The 17409-nt window shown below is 44.1% G+C and overlaps 1 protein-coding gene across 1 annotated transcript in view; it reads left to right on the top strand.

The window, feature by feature from the left end:
- TSPAN5 (tetraspanin 5) overlaps positions 1-17409 on the top strand; it is a 170889-nt gene that overhangs the window by 130044 nt on the left and 23436 nt on the right. The window contains exon 2 of the mRNA XM_057728809.1: positions 12462-12512. Within this exon, the coding sequence (XP_057584792.1) occupies positions 12462-12512 (51 nt within the window). The remainder of the gene's footprint in view (positions 1-12461; positions 12513-17409) is intronic.

Below are 17409 nucleotides of genomic sequence, written 5' to 3'. Positions count from 1 at the left end.
GTCTTTGAAACACGTTGCCTAACTCTGTTTCCCTTTTGTCCCTTACACAAGGCAAAGGACATTACTGGCTACTATAGAGGTGACCCCAGGCCAGTCCCGAGTTCCTTCTTGGTAGTTGCCATCCCTCTCAACTAACCTCGGGTCTTGCCCAGTCATCCTGGGGGGATTGTCTGGTGGTGGTGCCAGTGGTGTCTGGAGTCAGGGACGAATTTGAAAGGGAAGTGATTGTGTTGCATGTTTTCTTGTCGCTCTATGTTTTATCTTCAGTTTAATGGAATAGAAGCAGTCTCTATTGTTTCAGCCCCCTTGCTTAGTAGAGCAGCCCGTGTGTCTTCTGGACTTAATGTATAATCACAGGTGGCAGACTTTTTTTTTCAAGAACTTTTATTGAGATACAATTGACAGACAATAAACTGCATATATTTAAAGTGTACAATTTGATGTTTTTTATTAGTAATGTATATATGATGTGGCAGACTTTTGATCTGTGCTTTTGGGGGCACCTGTCTGTCTTGGTTTCCTGCTGCCCCTCTGTCTACTTCTTTGCAGTCTCCCCTCAAGTTCCCTCTGTGCACTTTATCATGAATCTTACTGTTCTCTAGGGTGATGCCTTGGTCCTCTTCTCTAAAACTCTTTATGTAGCCTTCATGATAACGACAGGAACAATTACTCACTGAGCGCGTCCTGTGTGCCAGGCCCTTTGCAAAGCACATGAAGTGCATCATCTCATTCAGTCTCCTCCAGTGACCCTATGAGATGAATACTGCTATCGCCACATTTTATAGGGAAGAAATAGAGAACTGAGAGGGTAAATTGTGTGTCTGAAGTCACACAGAGAGTAAGTGATGGAGCTGGATTTCTAACCCGAGTTTGCTGTCTGGCCTCCTGGCCCTCATGCGATTGTGCCAGGACAGTTTTATTTGTATGTCTGACATTCATCTGAGTTGCAATGTGCCTAAAACTGAATTCTTTTTTTTTTTTTAATTTATTTATTATATTTGGGGGGTACACCAAGTTCAATCATCTGTTTTTATACACATATCCCCATATTCCCTCCCTCCCTCGACTCCCCTCCCGACCCTCCCTCGAGTCCCCCCCACCCTCCCCGTCCCAGTCCTCTAAGGCATCTTCCATCCTCGAGTTGAACTCCCTTTGTTACACAACAACTTCCCACTGGCTATCTGTTTTACAGTTGGTAGTATATATATGTCTGTGCTACTCTCTCGCTTTGTCTCAGCTTCCCCTTCACCCCCGCCCCCTCCCAAACCTTGAGTTCTCCAGTCCATTCTCTGCATCTGCATCCTTGTTCTTGTCACTGAGTTCATCAGTACCATTTTTAGATTCCGTATATGTGAGTTAGCATACAATATTTATCTTTCTCTTTCTGACTTACTTCACTCTGTATGACAGACTGTAGTTATGTCCACCTCATTACACATAGCTCCATCTCATCCCTTTTTATAGCTGAGTAATATTCCATTGTATATATATATGGCACATCTTCTTTATCCATTCATTCTAAAACTGAATTCTAAAATAGACTTTTCTCCTAAAATCTTCTACCTGACCCGTATTCCTAACTTTGAAAAGGACACCATAGCCTATCAAGTTACTTCAGCTAAAACCCTGGGAATTTTCTTAGATTCCTCTCTCTTCCTCATCTCCCACAACTAATTCACTCATTCATTCAACAGATATTTATTTAAGACCTACTGTGAAGCACACATTGTTCTAAGTTTGGGAATGAACTAAACAGACAAGAATCTCTGTTCCCATGGAGATTGTTTTCATGGAAATTAATATCTCCATTTTATGGATTTGGAAACTGAGGAACAGGGAGATTGACTTGCCCAAGATCGCATGTTTAGGATTCAAACCTAGGTATCCTGGTTTAGAAAACCATGGTTTTGACCTTATACCCTGTCCTTCTCGTCACCAAGTCCCAGAGAGTCTCCTCCTTAATCTTCTCTTCTGTCTTCATCCTACTGCCACTGCCTCTGCCTTCCTGGGCTGGTGTCAGTGTCACCAGGATGACCACAGGAGCCTCCCAACTTGTCTCATGGCCTGCAGCCTCGCCTCCCTTCAGTTTATTCTCTGCACTGTACTGGAATGATTTTTCTAAAATGCAGTCTGATCCTGTCACTGTTTTCCTAAAAGTCCTTGGTTGGCTTCAAGTAGCTCGGTGGTGCCTTGGTCCCCAGGACACACACAGCCTGCCACGATAAGGTCCCTGCTTAGCAACCTCTAGCCCAGTGGTTGTCAGACTTCACCATGTTTCACAGTTAGCTGGAGGGCTTGTTAAGATGGGGCTTGCTGGGCCCCAACCCCAGAGTTGGTGAGGAGGTAGGTCTGGGGCCGCCTGAGAATCTGCATTTCTAACGAGTCCCTGGAGCGGGACCCACGCTGTGAGAAGCACTGCTTGCCCCGGGCTTGGCCTGACGTCTCTGCTCCAGCCCTGGGAGCATTTACGGATTCCTGAGGCACGTGCTGTTTCAGGCTTTGATCCTTTTGCACAAGCTGCTACCTCTGCAGGAGATGGTCTTCCTCTCTCCTTCTCTTTAAAACGCAATTGATGTGTCACTTCCTAGGAAGCTTCTTCTGACCCTCCACAGGGATCCCAGAGCCTCACCTCTGTGTTTCTATGGCAACGTGTCTCTGGGAAGGTGCCATTCCCTCCCCTGTGCTTGAGTCTTGGTTTTCCTTTTCTGTTCCCACTCACTGCCCCTTGAAAGTTAGCTCTTTAAGAAAAGAGATCATCAGTTGTATTTTTCACCTTTTTGTGCCTGGCACCTAGCATAGTGCCCAGTATATATTGAAAGTATGTACTTATTAGATGAATTGAAATGTATAATCCTACTTGTGCTTTAAAAAAGAGTAATCCTATTTTAATTTTTCTTTGCATCAACCTTTAAGTCTTTCCTAAGATGTTTCTTTAAAACTTTAAGGTGTTTCAACACGAAAACAGTATACCTCTGAGAGTATTCAACTTCCAAAGCTGCCGTTAGCTAGAGTGGCACTGCTTGGCTGTTTAATGCAAACCGCGGGAGCTTATTCCCACAAAGGCTGATGTTTTTCTGCAGATAACTTCTTGTACCTGTGGCTTGAAATACTGGAGTTATCCCTCAGTCCTCCTCAGCCTTCAGAACATCTCTCTGGTCTCTTCTTAGCCTTGGTTTAATCTCATCAGAGAATTACAGATGGAATAGCCCAGGCGGTGTAAGCCTGGCTTTTACTGAGACAAAGATCAGTGAGCTGTAAACTTGCAGCCTCCGTGTTTCCATCCCAAATTGCATAATCCCCCACGTTCCTTTCTATGTGCCTGCATTGCCCGAGTAATTTCCAAGAGGAATATAGGTTTTATTGCCTGCATAGCCCTCCCCCTTTCTCTCGCTTCCCATCTCAGATGACTAGTTCTTGCCAAAATGTTAAGCTCCAAATTCTAACAGAGGAATTTCTGAACAAGATTGTCCCTGGATTGTAGACATTTCTTCAAGAGGTGCTCTGACCTTCCGCTTCAGAGCGAGCTCAAAGGCAAAGAGAGCCTTTCCGTCCTCTCTGGGAAAACAGGAGGAGAAGACATGGGTCCACAGTGCTTGGGAACCACTGCTCTGCTTGGGGAACCATTTCTTGGGTTCTGGCTGTATCATTCTGCTTCCAAAATTCAACAAGCAAGCAGAGGGCAGCCCTTTCTGTCAGGTGGAACATGGCTTCATCTTGTGTAACTTCTCACACCAAGTCACAACAGCTTACCCAGTAGTTTGGAACCACTGGAGTCTCTCCTCAGCTGTTTGGAAGGGAACGGTACCCTCCACCAGGTCGTTATTCCTCTCTCGAGCCCCATGGTGCTCATGCCTGTTCCACACATTTAATTGTGTACAGGGAGCTTTTCACAGGACTAAATATGAGGGAACTTAATCTGGTTTCTTATGTTTGTCTTAGGACCCTCTTGGTTGCAAGTAACAGGGAGCCCCCAAAGTAGCTTGAACCGAGGTGGGAGGGGGAGACATACAGTAGGGACCCAGGGCCATCACGTGGACCCCAGGATCAGGAGGTGCGGCCAGGGGTCCTGGGGATAAGGAAGAGACGTTCGCCTTGGTTTCTTTTCTGCTGCTGCACGTGCGTGCTCTCTCCACAGCACCCAAGTCTGTTCTAGCATAAGGGAGACTGAAGCTGACAAACATCACTCTGTCCAGTACCCCAATTTCTGGGGAAGAGAGACTCTAGTTCAGCTTCGTAGTTAATAGATGTCTTTTCCTGAGTCACAGTCCCACCACAGTCTGCTCCTCCATCTCGAGAGGGTTGAGAAGGGGTGGGCCCTGCTTTGCAGACATGGCTGCAGGGGCCCCCCCTTGAGGGTGGGGGACAATTTTCCAAAAAAGGGGGATGTAGATGGAGAAGTTGCCCCAATCAGTATTGCTTATAATTTATATCCCACATGCTTCCAAAAAGATTCTACTTTTAAAAATGGATGTAATGAAACCAAAACCCATCACAGAGGATATAAAATAAAAACGAGGAGTGATAAGATTAGGGAGAGGGACGACGCATCAAGAAGCCCTGATGGGAGAAACTTATTGTAAAGGGATTTCAGAATTAGTAGGTTTTTAAGTTCTGAGGCCAGTCACACCCAGAATTCATGAACCAGATTGCTAAGATAAGAAAGAGAAAAGATTTGAGATTAAACATGATCTCATCTCGGTATTCAGACTAGAGTTTGTTTCTTCTAAATGCACAGGGATACTTGTATACACTGTTCCTGGAAGGAGCCTCCAGCCTGTGTCAGGGGAAGGAGATGATTAATTGGAGAGCAGGTGCTGCGCTCCCTTAAATAGGCACATGCTCTCTGGTTAACACAGTCCCCATCACTCCTGGAGTCTGACCTTAGGCCACATCACTCCTTTACAGTCTTGTTTGTGTAAATAAGGGTACGTGCGGCAAGAGGTGCAGAAGTTGAGAAGAGAGGGACCTCTGGTCACTGTGAATGAGGATGCTTTCTCATCCTCGGAGGATGCAGGCCTGGAAGCAGGGTGTCGCACTGATGACCCGTGGTAGGTCCGGGGAGAGGAGGAGAAGGCTGAGAAAGGCCTGAGAACAGGGAGGGAACTAATGTGTAGGAAGTACTGACTATTCTGGGCATGTGATTCGATTTTGGGGGTTTGTTTTGTTTCGTTTTGTGATTCGATTTTTGAATCTCACCCAGTCCTCACTTTGTCACATTGACCCCTGCAGCTGTTTTGGGTGTTTCTTCAGGTGCTCTTAGTATCTCCATTTGATAGATGAGAACCAGGGGGCTCTAGGAAGTCAGGAAACCCTCCAGTGGTTCTTTCTGTCTCTGGAGAAATCACAGTCACCACCACGGCCTTCGAAGCCCAACCAGCGTGGCTCCTGTTACTCTCTGTCCTTTGCCTCGGCCCTTGGGTGGCTGTTCCTCCAATGATCCTGTACCGCTCAGCCTTAGGGCCTTGGCCAAGCTGTGTTCACGCCACATGGAGGAGGCCACTGGGGCAAAGTGAAGTGAGAGGTGGACCCTGGCTCAGATGGGGAATGTCCTGTTTACAAGTTCTGACTTTATCTGCCATGCCATCTTATCATGAGGATTCCGGACAGTTTGAAAGTACAAACAGGGACATGGGGACCCAGTGGCAAAATCGGGATTGCCTTTCTGTGTATTGAATTTTCCACCAACCCATGTTCACGCCTCTGACATGGCAAGGATTATGTCCAGAGGCATTTTGTGGCTGCAGTCAGCCCCTGCTTGATAGAGACAGCATGGATTTTGTTAACAGAAGTATTTACCACTCTTGTGGACTGCTCCACTTCACCCACCCCGCCGGACCTGGAGTGTTGGTCACACTCAAGTGTCAGAAAAACATCTTAATAAAATGTACACGTGTTGCCGGTTCAGCAAAATACGTCTTTCCTAATGGCATTCTTCCTCTTTCCTCTCTTCTGTGCCAAATGTTTTAAATGCATCTCTCCTGTTTATTCAGGCAGAGCTTAAAATTTCTGAAAACAACGTCATCAGAATGATTAAAGAGTAACAGTTCTTTCCATTGTTATTTAGGGTAATATTTTCGAGATTCCCATTAGGTGAGATTGACCTGATTTTGATTTTCCTCTGTTGTGTTTACCTTGCTGCATTGTTATTTTGAGTCTGTTCACAGGGTGCTGGGCAGGTGCTGTTGACGTAATTGTTATGTTCTAAGCAAAGAGGATTGAAAATGTCCCTTGAAGAAGTGCCTGTGAACTTCAACACACAGCTATACATAATTACTTCCTTTTACGAATAAAAATAGTAGGAGGTGGTGGACATGTATATAGATTTTAAATAATTTATTTTTAAAAAGTATACAAGCTGAAACTTGCTTCAAAGAGAATTCAGTTAGCAGCTGAAATACCCATGAAAGAAAACTGTCCTTCAGAGATGCTGCTAGATCTCAAGCTAGTTATGAAATTGACACCCGAGAGTTATTTCTGTCAGAGAGGACACGAGATGGATTTAGAAGAGCCATAGTCTCCGTGTAGAAGATGCCAGAAATACAGGCATTATCCTTAATACCTCCCTCTCCTTCACCCTTCCTCCCACCCCTTCACCATATCCAGGCTTCACTGAAAATGTCAGTTTTACTTCTAAACACTCTTAATTCCATGTGCTTCTCCAGCACATCTCAGTCCAGAATACAGTCGGGTCTTGTCTGCATGACCAAAGCTCCCTCCTTCTTGCTGCTGTGCATCTTCTCTGAACTCTCTTATAATCTTTTCTGCAGCTCAGATCATTCTTCCAAAGCCCAAATCTGATAAAGACTTGCCTTCTCACCCCGCCTCAGCCAACTACATACGTACGGCACTGAATGCTTTCCCGTCACTCTCAGGGTGTTGAATGCATTCCTTACTGTGGCTTACAAGGCCCTGCATGGGGTGGTCCTGCCTGCATCTCTCACTGCAAACCTGCCATACCTTCCCCTCCTTCCCCTGTTCTCTATGCACCAGCCACACCGGTCACCTTTTAGACCCCTTTACTTGCTGTGCTTCTCCTACCATAGCGCCTTTGCACATTCTCTTCTCTCTGACTGAAACACTCTTCCTTCCTTTCTTTACCAGTTAACGTCTTCTCATCTTGCAGACCCCAGTTCCTACATCCTTTATTAGGGAAGCCTTCCTGGACCACTCTCTAGGTCAAATCTCCCTCTTATAGTTTGTATTGGCCTTATTTTCTTCTCCTTTAGAGCACCATCAAGGGTGATTTTGTGTTTTACACTTTATTTGATAAAAATCTATTCTTTTTTTTTTTTTGGCAAACATTCAAAAACGTACTGTATTTTGAATCGGTGATACAATAAAATGATTCAAAATTCAAAAGACCCAAAAAGCATTCTTAGGAAGAGCCATCCTCTTCTCCCACCCCCGCCCCCGGCCCTATTCCCTTTGCTGGAGGCAACTAATAACACTCTCCCTTCTCCCCCCACCCCCCAAATCTATCTTTTTTATTAGACTTTAAACTCACTGGGGGCAGGGACTATATCTGTTTTCTTACCTTCATTCATCCCAAGACAAAAGCAGTTCCTAGCACAAAGCAGGAACTCAAGAATATTTGTTGAAGGTTGTAGATAGATGGATGAATGGCTCCTTGAAGTACCCATTTTTGTACCAGTTAGAATGGAGCACTGGTCCATTTCTGATATGTTGGAGGCTCAGCAAGGATGAAAACAACAGATGGAGGAAAGTGTTTTCTATTCATAGGCCTCAGAGAAAAGGGGGCAGATACCCTCCTGGCAGAGAAGCCCCAGCACCCTAGTCACGGCCTAGGGCCATTTTCCTCTCCAGCTTTTCCTGAAGATCAGCTCTGCTGGCTCTTGTTCTGCCAAGCCTGGCAGGCTTCCTTCAGCATTCCACACTCTGTTTCTACCTAGTGCCGTTCTCGCTCCCAGTCAAGAAAACATACCTTTGCTTTGAACACCTAGAAACTGAAGAAGCGATTTTGAGTCTTAGGACATGAGTTTCAGTATAATTCTCCATCCCTTATTTGGCTGGACAAAGATTTTATGCACATTGGCAAAGTGTTATAATGGTTTTGAGCTTGAACTGAGAAGTCAGATTTCCTGAGCAACCCAGCTCAGGCACCTGTGTAATCTTGAGAGACTTACTCAATGTTTCTCAGTCTCAGTTTTCTTTCCTATAGAATGGGAAGAATACTACTACTGCATGGGATTATTGTGGGACACTTTAGAACAGTGTTGTCTAATAATAATATAGCACAAGCCACATATATAATTTAAATGTTCTAGTGGCTGTATTTAAAAAATTATGTATAAAATAAGTAGGCTTCAAGGGTATATTATGCAGTAAAAGGAAATATAGCCATTATTTTGTAACTTTGAAGGGAGTATAATCTATAAAAATATTGAATCATTATGTTGTACACCTGAAACTAATATATTTTAAATCAACTATACCTCAATAAAAGAGTAAAATGAAATAAATGAAATTAATTTTAATATTTAACCCAATATATCCAAAGTATTGTCATTTCAACATGTAATCAAAAATAAAACAACTGTAGTATTACTCAGTGATAAAAAAGAATGCAGTAATGACAGTTGTAGCAACATGGATGGACCTAGAGATTTTCATACTAAGTGAAACAAGTCAGAGAAAGATATCATATGATATCACTTATATGTGGAATCTAAACAAGTGATACAAATGTACTTATTTACAAAACAGAAACAGACTCACAGAAGTAGAAAGCAAACTTATAGTTTTCAAAAAGGAAGGGGTGGTGTAAATTAGGAGTTTGGGATTAACAGATATACACAACTGTATGTAAAATAGATAAACAACAAGGACCTATTGTATAGCACAGGGAACTCTAGTCAATACTCTGTAATAACCTATGTGGGGAAAAAAAATCTTAAAAAGAGTGGTAATATGTATGTATATAACTGACTCACTTTGCTGTACACTTGAAACTAACGCAACATTGTAAATCGACTATACTTCAATAAAAATAAATAAATAAATAATGGTTAGTGAGCTCGTTTACATTCTTTTTATTTGTATTAACTCTTTTAAATCCAGTGTGTATTTTACACCTACTAGCACATCTCAGTTTGAACCAACTATCTTTCACGTGCCCAGTAGCTGGGGCCTACTGTATTAGGCAGTGCTGTTTTAGCTCATTCATATAAAACACAGTACTTAGCATTTGACAGTTGTTGGCAAAATTAATAGTCATTTTAAAACATCAAAAATTGGGTAGACAAACATTTGACTGCATGTTTGCATATATTGCCACATGGGAAGATGCCTCAGATCTGGTTTTGTTTCTGTTTCAAAGGAATAAAGAGCTGACTTTAACGTTCTTGGTTGTTCCTTGTAAGGTGGCCTCTGGGTTTCAGAATGAGGTCAGTTTGGGAGTTTATGGTTGCCTTTTCTTTGGGAGGTGGGAAAGGCGAGACTGAGTGTGCTTCAAGTGCTGCGTGCCTGTCTCTGTTTTTGGCTCTTCTCTGTTTAATTATTTGGAACTGGAACAACTTGATTTTAAAACAAAACATATGGGCTGAAAGTAATTGGGAGGACGTTTGCTGGTGATGGAGCAGCAAAGGTATGTACGGGCTGAGGCCCTGACCCTGCACCGCTCGCTTAGCTATTGACAGCTTTCCTGGACTTCAAATTCAGTGTTCTTTCTCCAGATTCTCAGCCCTTGTTTGAAAAGTCACAGTTAAGGCAGGAAATACTGGAGCAAGATTATAAAGGAAATTGTGAATCTTCTTTAGGTCCTGATTTTTTCTCTTCTTTGTTGAAAACTTGGCTTCCACTCTCCTTCCATGTGATTCAGGAAAGAAAAAGATTTGTCAAAGTGCCAGGAAGAGAGAGGAGAACTTTATACAAAGAGGAGAAAATTGACCCACCACTGAATTATTCTGTTTTCTGCTTTACTCCATTGATGACGCCACCACAGGGAATGTCTGTTCTACAACCAGTTCTTAATGTGAAGGCAAGGATTCCATCTCTTTTTACCTCCTCAACGTCCCTTTGCTTCCTGGGGAGGGGATATAGGAGGCCCTTGTCGTATCCCATATAATTCTAACCTGAATGCCTCAACTTTCTGTCCCATAGAGGAAAAGGGGGATTTATCACGACTGGTAAGAACATGTACGTTGATGTTTAGACTCATCTTGGTTCAAATCTCTGCTTCTCCACTCAGAAACTGTGTGTCTTTGCGCAAATTAAACCCTCAGCCTCGTTTTTCTTGTTCTTAAAATCATAGGGTTCATCATAGTGCCTATTTCGGAATAAAATTATTGTCACACTTAGGAGAGACACGGCATCCAACGCACTCAGCAGAGTGCCTGGCAAGCAATAAAGAGAGGTTAGTATTAGCGATGAGGCAGGGGCCCTCAGCAGTGACCCATGCACCCTCTTCAGCAGCGAGAGGGACAGCAGACCGTGATGTCCTCTGCCACAGCATCCCACCCACTGCTTGTGGTGGCACTGAGATTAAATACTGCATCAGGGAAGTGACCAAACCTCTGTCCACAGAGAGCTTTAGCATCAGAAAGTCTTGATGTCGCTGGGCTGAGTTTGATGTGCACGTGCATGTGGTCGAGCGCTCCGTGACTGCTAGGTCTGAAGGGCTCCTGGGTGTGCACTTGTCCCTTGCTACCCTGCTGTGCCTAGGACCTGTGAATATGAGAGTGATACTCTGAATTGCTTTTTGTGCTGCGGAGTCCCCAAAACCTTTTGTGTCACTTGGGACTGGAGCATGTGTGGCTTCGGATCAGAACTGTAAAGCAGAATAGCATTCTGGCCTGGTCAGTAGCGGGACTGAGCAGAGTGGTTTTTAGTGGGGATGTTGAAAACAGATTTTTCTAAACACTTTTCAAACCTCTATGAGCAAGGGTAGGAAGAAAAGAGACCTCAGTTTTGGCTAAAGTAAGGACATGTTGCTGAGCTTTTCTGTGTAGGGTTGTGTGCTCTCTCACAGCAGTGTCCCATAATTGTTCAGGGATTTGGGAAGTTCTGCTTTTAAAAACACCATCACCTTTTCAGAGCAGCCAGTCCTTTGTGTTTTTTCAGTCCCCTCTCTTCCCTCTGCTCCTGCTGTTTTCCCAGCCCTTTTCGGATTTATTAGCCGTTGCCTACAAAGTGTCGTAACTCCCTGCTGCAAATGGCAAAGACCTCGCCAGGTGGACCCTTCTCAAATTTCCATGAAACTGGAGAGAGTAACCACCCTCACTCTTATTTTCTCCATGCCCCCCTATCAGTGGACAGCTTCCCTGACATTTAACTTGATCAAGATGTTAGTAAAATGAACAGCGTGTGCAGCTGCCGTCAGACTGAAACCGCTCGTCAACCTGCCCACCCTCTTTTCACTTCACTGTTGGGAGAGGAAACTCAGAGCTGCTATTGATAATAAAGAGGAGGACTAAGGTGTGTCTTTCTTTGTGGCCAGTTACACCCGGTCCTGATCCCTGAGCTCATAGCGGGTGGACAACTCTGTGCAATGTGTCACCAAACCTGGGAAACTCTGATTATAAGACACACTATTATCTTAGGTACACTCAAGGGAAAAAAGAAATTAAACTGTGAGACACCATGGATTTTAAGACACATCCCAATTTCAGAGATGTTAAAATGTGGTGGGAAAATGTGCATCTCAAAGGGGATGGAATACAGTGAGAACTGATTAAAATGGACTGTCCCCCTGGTTACTACTGATGGCTCCCCTCCTGCACCCCATACTCAATGCCGCTGATGGACGGCTGAGTGAGTCTGTGTGTTTTTCAACTCATTCTCGCGTGTTATTTGTGAGCTGCATGTTATGCATAAAGTCATGGCACTGAGTTGAGACCAGGCCGAGTGATGGATGTGCTCTCAACTACAATATAAGTATTTTAAGTTTCCGACAGACAGAAGACTCCGGGTGCTTTATTTGGGTCACCCCGGACTTGATAAGGTTTATGTTCCCTTTTAAAGGAGCGATGAAGAGCTTGCTGAGGTACACTGGGGGCTCCTGCATGCCCTCCACACCCCGGCCCATTCGTGATGGCATGATGGCAAGGAGAGAATCTCCAGCTCTTCTAAATTCATGCCCTCGTTATCCATTTTCTAGTGAACATTGTGCTCAGATGTATGGGGGTACTTCCTGCTTCTGCTCCTACCCAAAAAGGCAGTGTTAAACATTATTGATGACTTTAATGTTACTCAGGATTCTACCTAATTGTTATTCTTCATAATCCGAATGACTTCTAAACAGGTGTCCTTCTTAATGCTGTAATAAGTTTAATCAAGGGGGTGATGGTATTTCTTTTCCTGTTAAAGACCATTATTCAGATTTTAGAGAAAACTATTTCTCAGCAGGTAAAGTAACAACAACAACAAAAAAAACTGAAAACTTTGTACTAGTAAAAACATGGCATTTGCCCTCATACTTACACCACTTTCTCCCTTTCTTTCAGTTTTTGGGAATAGCATTTCTTGGAATTGGACTGTGGGCGTGGAATGAAAAAGTAAGTTAAACATCATTAAAATGCGCACATCTTGGTTGTAAGAAGCTGCACATTATATGCTGTCTCTTTTTCCTCTTTGACAACTGCCAAGTATGTGGGAACATGGCTCTTTAACGAAAAAGTACCCTTGGGAGATAATGTCACGGTTCAAAGACTCTCTAAGAATGGAGCCTAAATTGGTTGCTGCACGAGAATTTCAGTAATGCTTATAAATAATACTAAAATACCTGTAGCCTTTTTTCTCTTTTACTTTAAAAAAAAACCCTTTGGAAGATTATTCAAGCCATGAAAAGGATATTTTAGTGTGAGTTAGCATGCGGTATATATGCAGGAAGCTAGATATAGTTCATGTTTGAATATCACATAAACTTACACTGTTGCTACGGGATGTGAACACTTGTCTGCTGATTGAAAGTGTTCAGGAATATTCAAACTTTGTGATCAAATACAGCATAGTAAAAGGATAAATCTGGAAATATGGAGAAGGCTACATGAAAATACAATGTTCTGCGTGATTTATTCTGTAAATAATACACTCAGGACACCACTGCCCTGTGTCTGCTCCTCCACTTCACTTCCCATCCGTAGCTTTTATTTTTTTCTCTGCAACTTCTCCTACTGAAGCCAAGCAGTGGAATTCAAAAATAAATGCAAACTCCTTTTTTCTTCTTTCTTTGGACATGAGATCATTGGCAGCATTTTATCTGTACTGGTATTTGGCTACACAGGAAAGCTTTATCATCTCCTACCTATGAGAGTGAGGGAATGGATGGATTGGTTAAAAGTTGTAAACTAAGACATTGGCTGAAAATTTCCCAGAAGACCATTCTCTTATCGCTTTGGTATTTCACCCTCAGAGCTTGACCAAGGCCCGAAGTCAGGAGTTCCTTTGAAGTGCTATATGTATTAAGAAAGGAGAGAAAAACTAAGAAATTCCAGCAAACAAAAGCCCCTCAGATGCAGGAAGGAATTTCCACAAGTAAAACAATGTTTAGATAGACTGAATCCAGTAAATTCAAAGTAAATCCAGAGTTTTGAAATTGAACCACCCTCTGTTTATTTACAGAATACTTCTACAGAATGTGAAATGTTTTATGGAAAAGGAACCACCTTCCAGCAACCTTATGAGGAAGGGCGGGGGATTATACATCAAGGGAGACAAATTACATTCCCCAAACAGAGATAATTTTATCTCTAGAAACTTTTCTGCTGAATACTGGCCTTCTTGTGGATTATGGTTAGCTTCTGCCTCGATCCCCTTGTACGCTTGGAGATTTGTTTTGGTGGAATCTCAGAAATTCCACTTTTAGAAGCCCTCTGTTTCATTCAGTGCCAGGTCATATAGCTCTTTATAACTCTGCTTTAATCAGTCCATTTCTATCTGCTTTCAAAAGATGCTGGAAGGCATTATATGAACCAATTGTCTGTTCTAGCAATAAATAGTTTGTTGTTTTGAAGGTTTTTTTTTTTTCCTCTTTGTGAAATATAATTATCCTTTTGTTTCGTTAGTTGCCCCAGATGTCTCTTCTCTGATAAAATCACAAAATTCTAAAGTTGGCTGTGTCATACAAATATCGGAGCGAGGCAATGATGCGGTCTCTAGAGAGGGATGAAACAGCAGTCCCCTCTTTTGTCAGGGCCAGTATCAGCAAATGGAAGGTTTCTCTGGAGAGCTGAAGATACTTGGCCAAGGTTACCCAGCTACTGTGTAGCAGAACTCTGTAAGCTGGGACCAAGCAGAGGTAGCAGAGGGTAAAGGATGCGCAACAACCCAACTCGGTGGTCACGCCTCTGGGGCTTGAGCCTGGCGATGAGGAGGTAGCCGTGAACAATGCAGAGTGCCTGCCCTGTGGGGCTTGCGTCTAGTGGGGGCACCGGCAGTAAGCAGTTAACTAGCCGGGAGTACGCGTTGCAGGTGTGGTGAGTGCTGCTGAGAAACGTCAGGCGTAGAGTGAGGACTAGTTAGAGCGTTGTGGGGAAAGGGGTCTCTTTTAGGCAGAGTAGTTGGGAACGGCCTCCCTGAGGAGGGGGCACTGGAGCAGAGACCTGGGTGAAGTAAAAGGGGCCTATAGAGCACCAGGGAATAGCATTCTAGGCAGAGGGAATGGCAAGTATGGTGGCCCTGAGTCAGGGACTTAGCGATTCCAAGGAACAGGAGGAAGGCCAGTAGGACTGGAAGGGAGAGAGCCAGAGAAGAAGTTGGGGATGTGGCAAGAAAGGCAGGCAGAGCCCAGAGCAGGCAGGGTCCTGCAGAAGTTGGATGAGAGGAAGTCACCCGGGCATTTTGATAAGGGAGTGTCCTAATCTGGCTTTTGTTTTAAGATCGCTCTGATTGCTGTGAGAAAAAAAAAAGCACAGCTCTGGGGCTGAACAGACTAGAGTTCAAATACCAACTCCTCCATTTACCATCAGTGTGATTTCGGGCAACTGCATTAACTTCTCTGAGATACCCTTTCCTTGTTTATGCAAGGGACACTAATGTCACCTCATACCATTCCTGGTGAGGATGAAATGAGATGCCTGGTACTTACACCAGCATGGGGCCTGGTGAAAGTTAAATGCTCTCTGGAGACAGGGTTCCCTTCCCTGGGTACATTGGTATAGTATGTCCTCTCCCACATGGGGAAAAGAGCAGCATGGTGGTTCTGAAAGCTGCCTCAAATTTTAGGAGAGTTCCAGGCTCTGATCCATGGACCCCAGAATTGGCTTCCTTTTGGGGTCCCTTACGGAGGGTGTCTGGGTTGATTGACTTGGTAACTGCAGAGGCTGTTCTGTTGAAGCCCTTTGGGTTAACTTCTGAGCTAGACCAGGCCTCTGATGGGATGACGTTCTGAGGTGAACTGCAGCTGGCCAAGCGTGGCAGCCGCAAGCACCTGCAGGGTGGATCACACCAGCCGTGAATCAGTAAATCCCCCCAATGGAGGTGTGGTGACATTTACTTGAAAAGAGGCCTAGAGAGCAATTCCCCAAACTGGGTCACAGCTGGAAGGATCAGATTTCTTTAATAGTTGGGGTTTTGCACGTGTTTATGTGGAGTACAGAAACATGGGAGGCAAAGATTGTCACCCCTCATACTCACTTAATACTGGGCTGAGCTTTAAACCTAGGACTAATATTACAGTTGAATAGTAGACATAATAATTAAATAATTTATTTTATCTAAATTCCAAATCGACTGTCAAGATGCAAAGGATGAGTGTGTCTCCAGGGGAAAGTGGTTTATGTGCAGTTTTTCAGAAATCATAGGTCTGCTGTTTTAGAAGGAACATTAACAATCACGTAGCATGAATCACCCCTACAAGGCTTGGCAGCGTCCAGCCATGGTCAACTCATTCATTCAAAGAGCATTTATTGAGCACACAGCATGGGGCAGGGCTTGCCCTGGGCTCTGGGCATGTAATTCCTCAGGAAATTTACGTTCCAGGAAGGGCGAGCTTATGTACGTAAAGTGTGTGTGTGTGTGTATAATGCATTGCAGTGAATGCTGATGTGGCGTGTAGAGAAGTTTAACAGTTCCTATGGCAAAGTACTCACCAATGGTCTCTCTCTGGGTTTCTCTTACTGTTAGACCCTCCTCCCACCAAATTAGAATCATGTCCTATTAGCTTTCATTCATTGACTGTGGGTCTACCCTGTTGGATCCCACAGTAAGTCTTTCTTCATATTAGTCCTTGGGTGTGGCTCCTTTTGAGTTTTCAGGCTGAACATCTGCTTCTCTGTGGGTGGAGTCCCTCCACTATCTTAGTCTTGCTCCTCTGACCTCCGTCTGGGGTGTCCTCTGCACCAAGGAGAGGGTGCTTTAGGGGCCAAAGAGGTTATGGCTGAATCACGTCTCTTCTCCTGTCTGCTGTCCTTGCAGCTTGAGATCACATAGTTAATCACTGAGTCCCAAGTTGATCTCAGATCCAGCTAGGTTTCCTCCATCTGTCTCGTATCTGGCTGATTTTCAGAGGCAAATGCAAGATTCCAAATTGACCCAGTTATATTCTATCTGTCTGTCTACCTGCTAAGATTACTTTGGAGCCCAAAGCTGTCATCCAGCACATTTCCCATTCCATTTAGCTTGGTTTTATCTGTACTTTTGATCAGCCTCCTCCTTCAATTCCTTCTTCTAACTCAGGCCTTCTTCAGCTTCTTGCTCCAGTGCCACCTGGCAAATTCAGATCTAGTAGGTCTGGAGTGGACACCGGGAAATTCTATTTTTATAAGCCTCTTGTATTGTTCTCATTGCAGTCAAGTGGAGTTGTCACTGATGGAAGCCACTGATGTGTTGAGCAGGCCAAAGAAAGAACCCAGTGACATGCCACTAGAAATTTCCTTTGGGGTTGACACTCATTCACTTATGTGTGCCCTTGGGTGTCATTAGTCAAGGAGTTTCTAATCCATCTACTTGTCATTACATCAGACTGTCTTTCTGCATCTTGTCTTTGTCTCTGAATAACCACCCTAGGACTTATTTGAACCTGGCACTTTCTTATTGAACCCGAATGGGTCTTGAAGCACATCATTTTCTCACCCAGATACCCCGAAACCCTTACCAGTAAAGCAAGGACTTAGGCGTGTTTTATCATTCCTCCCTTCTGGGAACGCTTTCTTCACTTGGCTTCCAAGAGGTCACGCATTTCTGGTCTCCTACCTCATGAGCAGTGCCTTCTCACACTCCTTTGCAAGGTCCAGCTCGCCTCTCGGACCTCTGAATTTTTGAGGAACCCCTTCTCTCTCTTCACTCACGCTCTGGGAGCTCTCATCGAGGCTTGGGGCATTAAGTACCATCCATCACTCATGACTCCAAACTTAGATCTTTGGTCGTGGCCTCGGATGAATCCTAGACTCATCGTATCCAGAAGCCTACCCCGCGCCTCTGTTTACATGCCCATCGGGCTTCTGAAGCGTAACA

Source organism: Hippopotamus amphibius, chromosome 3, assembly GCF_030028045.1.
Source record: "Hippopotamus amphibius kiboko isolate mHipAmp2 chromosome 3, mHipAmp2.hap2, whole genome shotgun sequence".
Taxonomy (NCBI): domain Eukaryota; kingdom Metazoa; phylum Chordata; class Mammalia; order Artiodactyla; family Hippopotamidae; genus Hippopotamus; species Hippopotamus amphibius.
The sequence above is the reverse complement of the archived record's forward strand: the minus strand, read 5'-3'. Positions and strand labels throughout refer to the sequence as shown.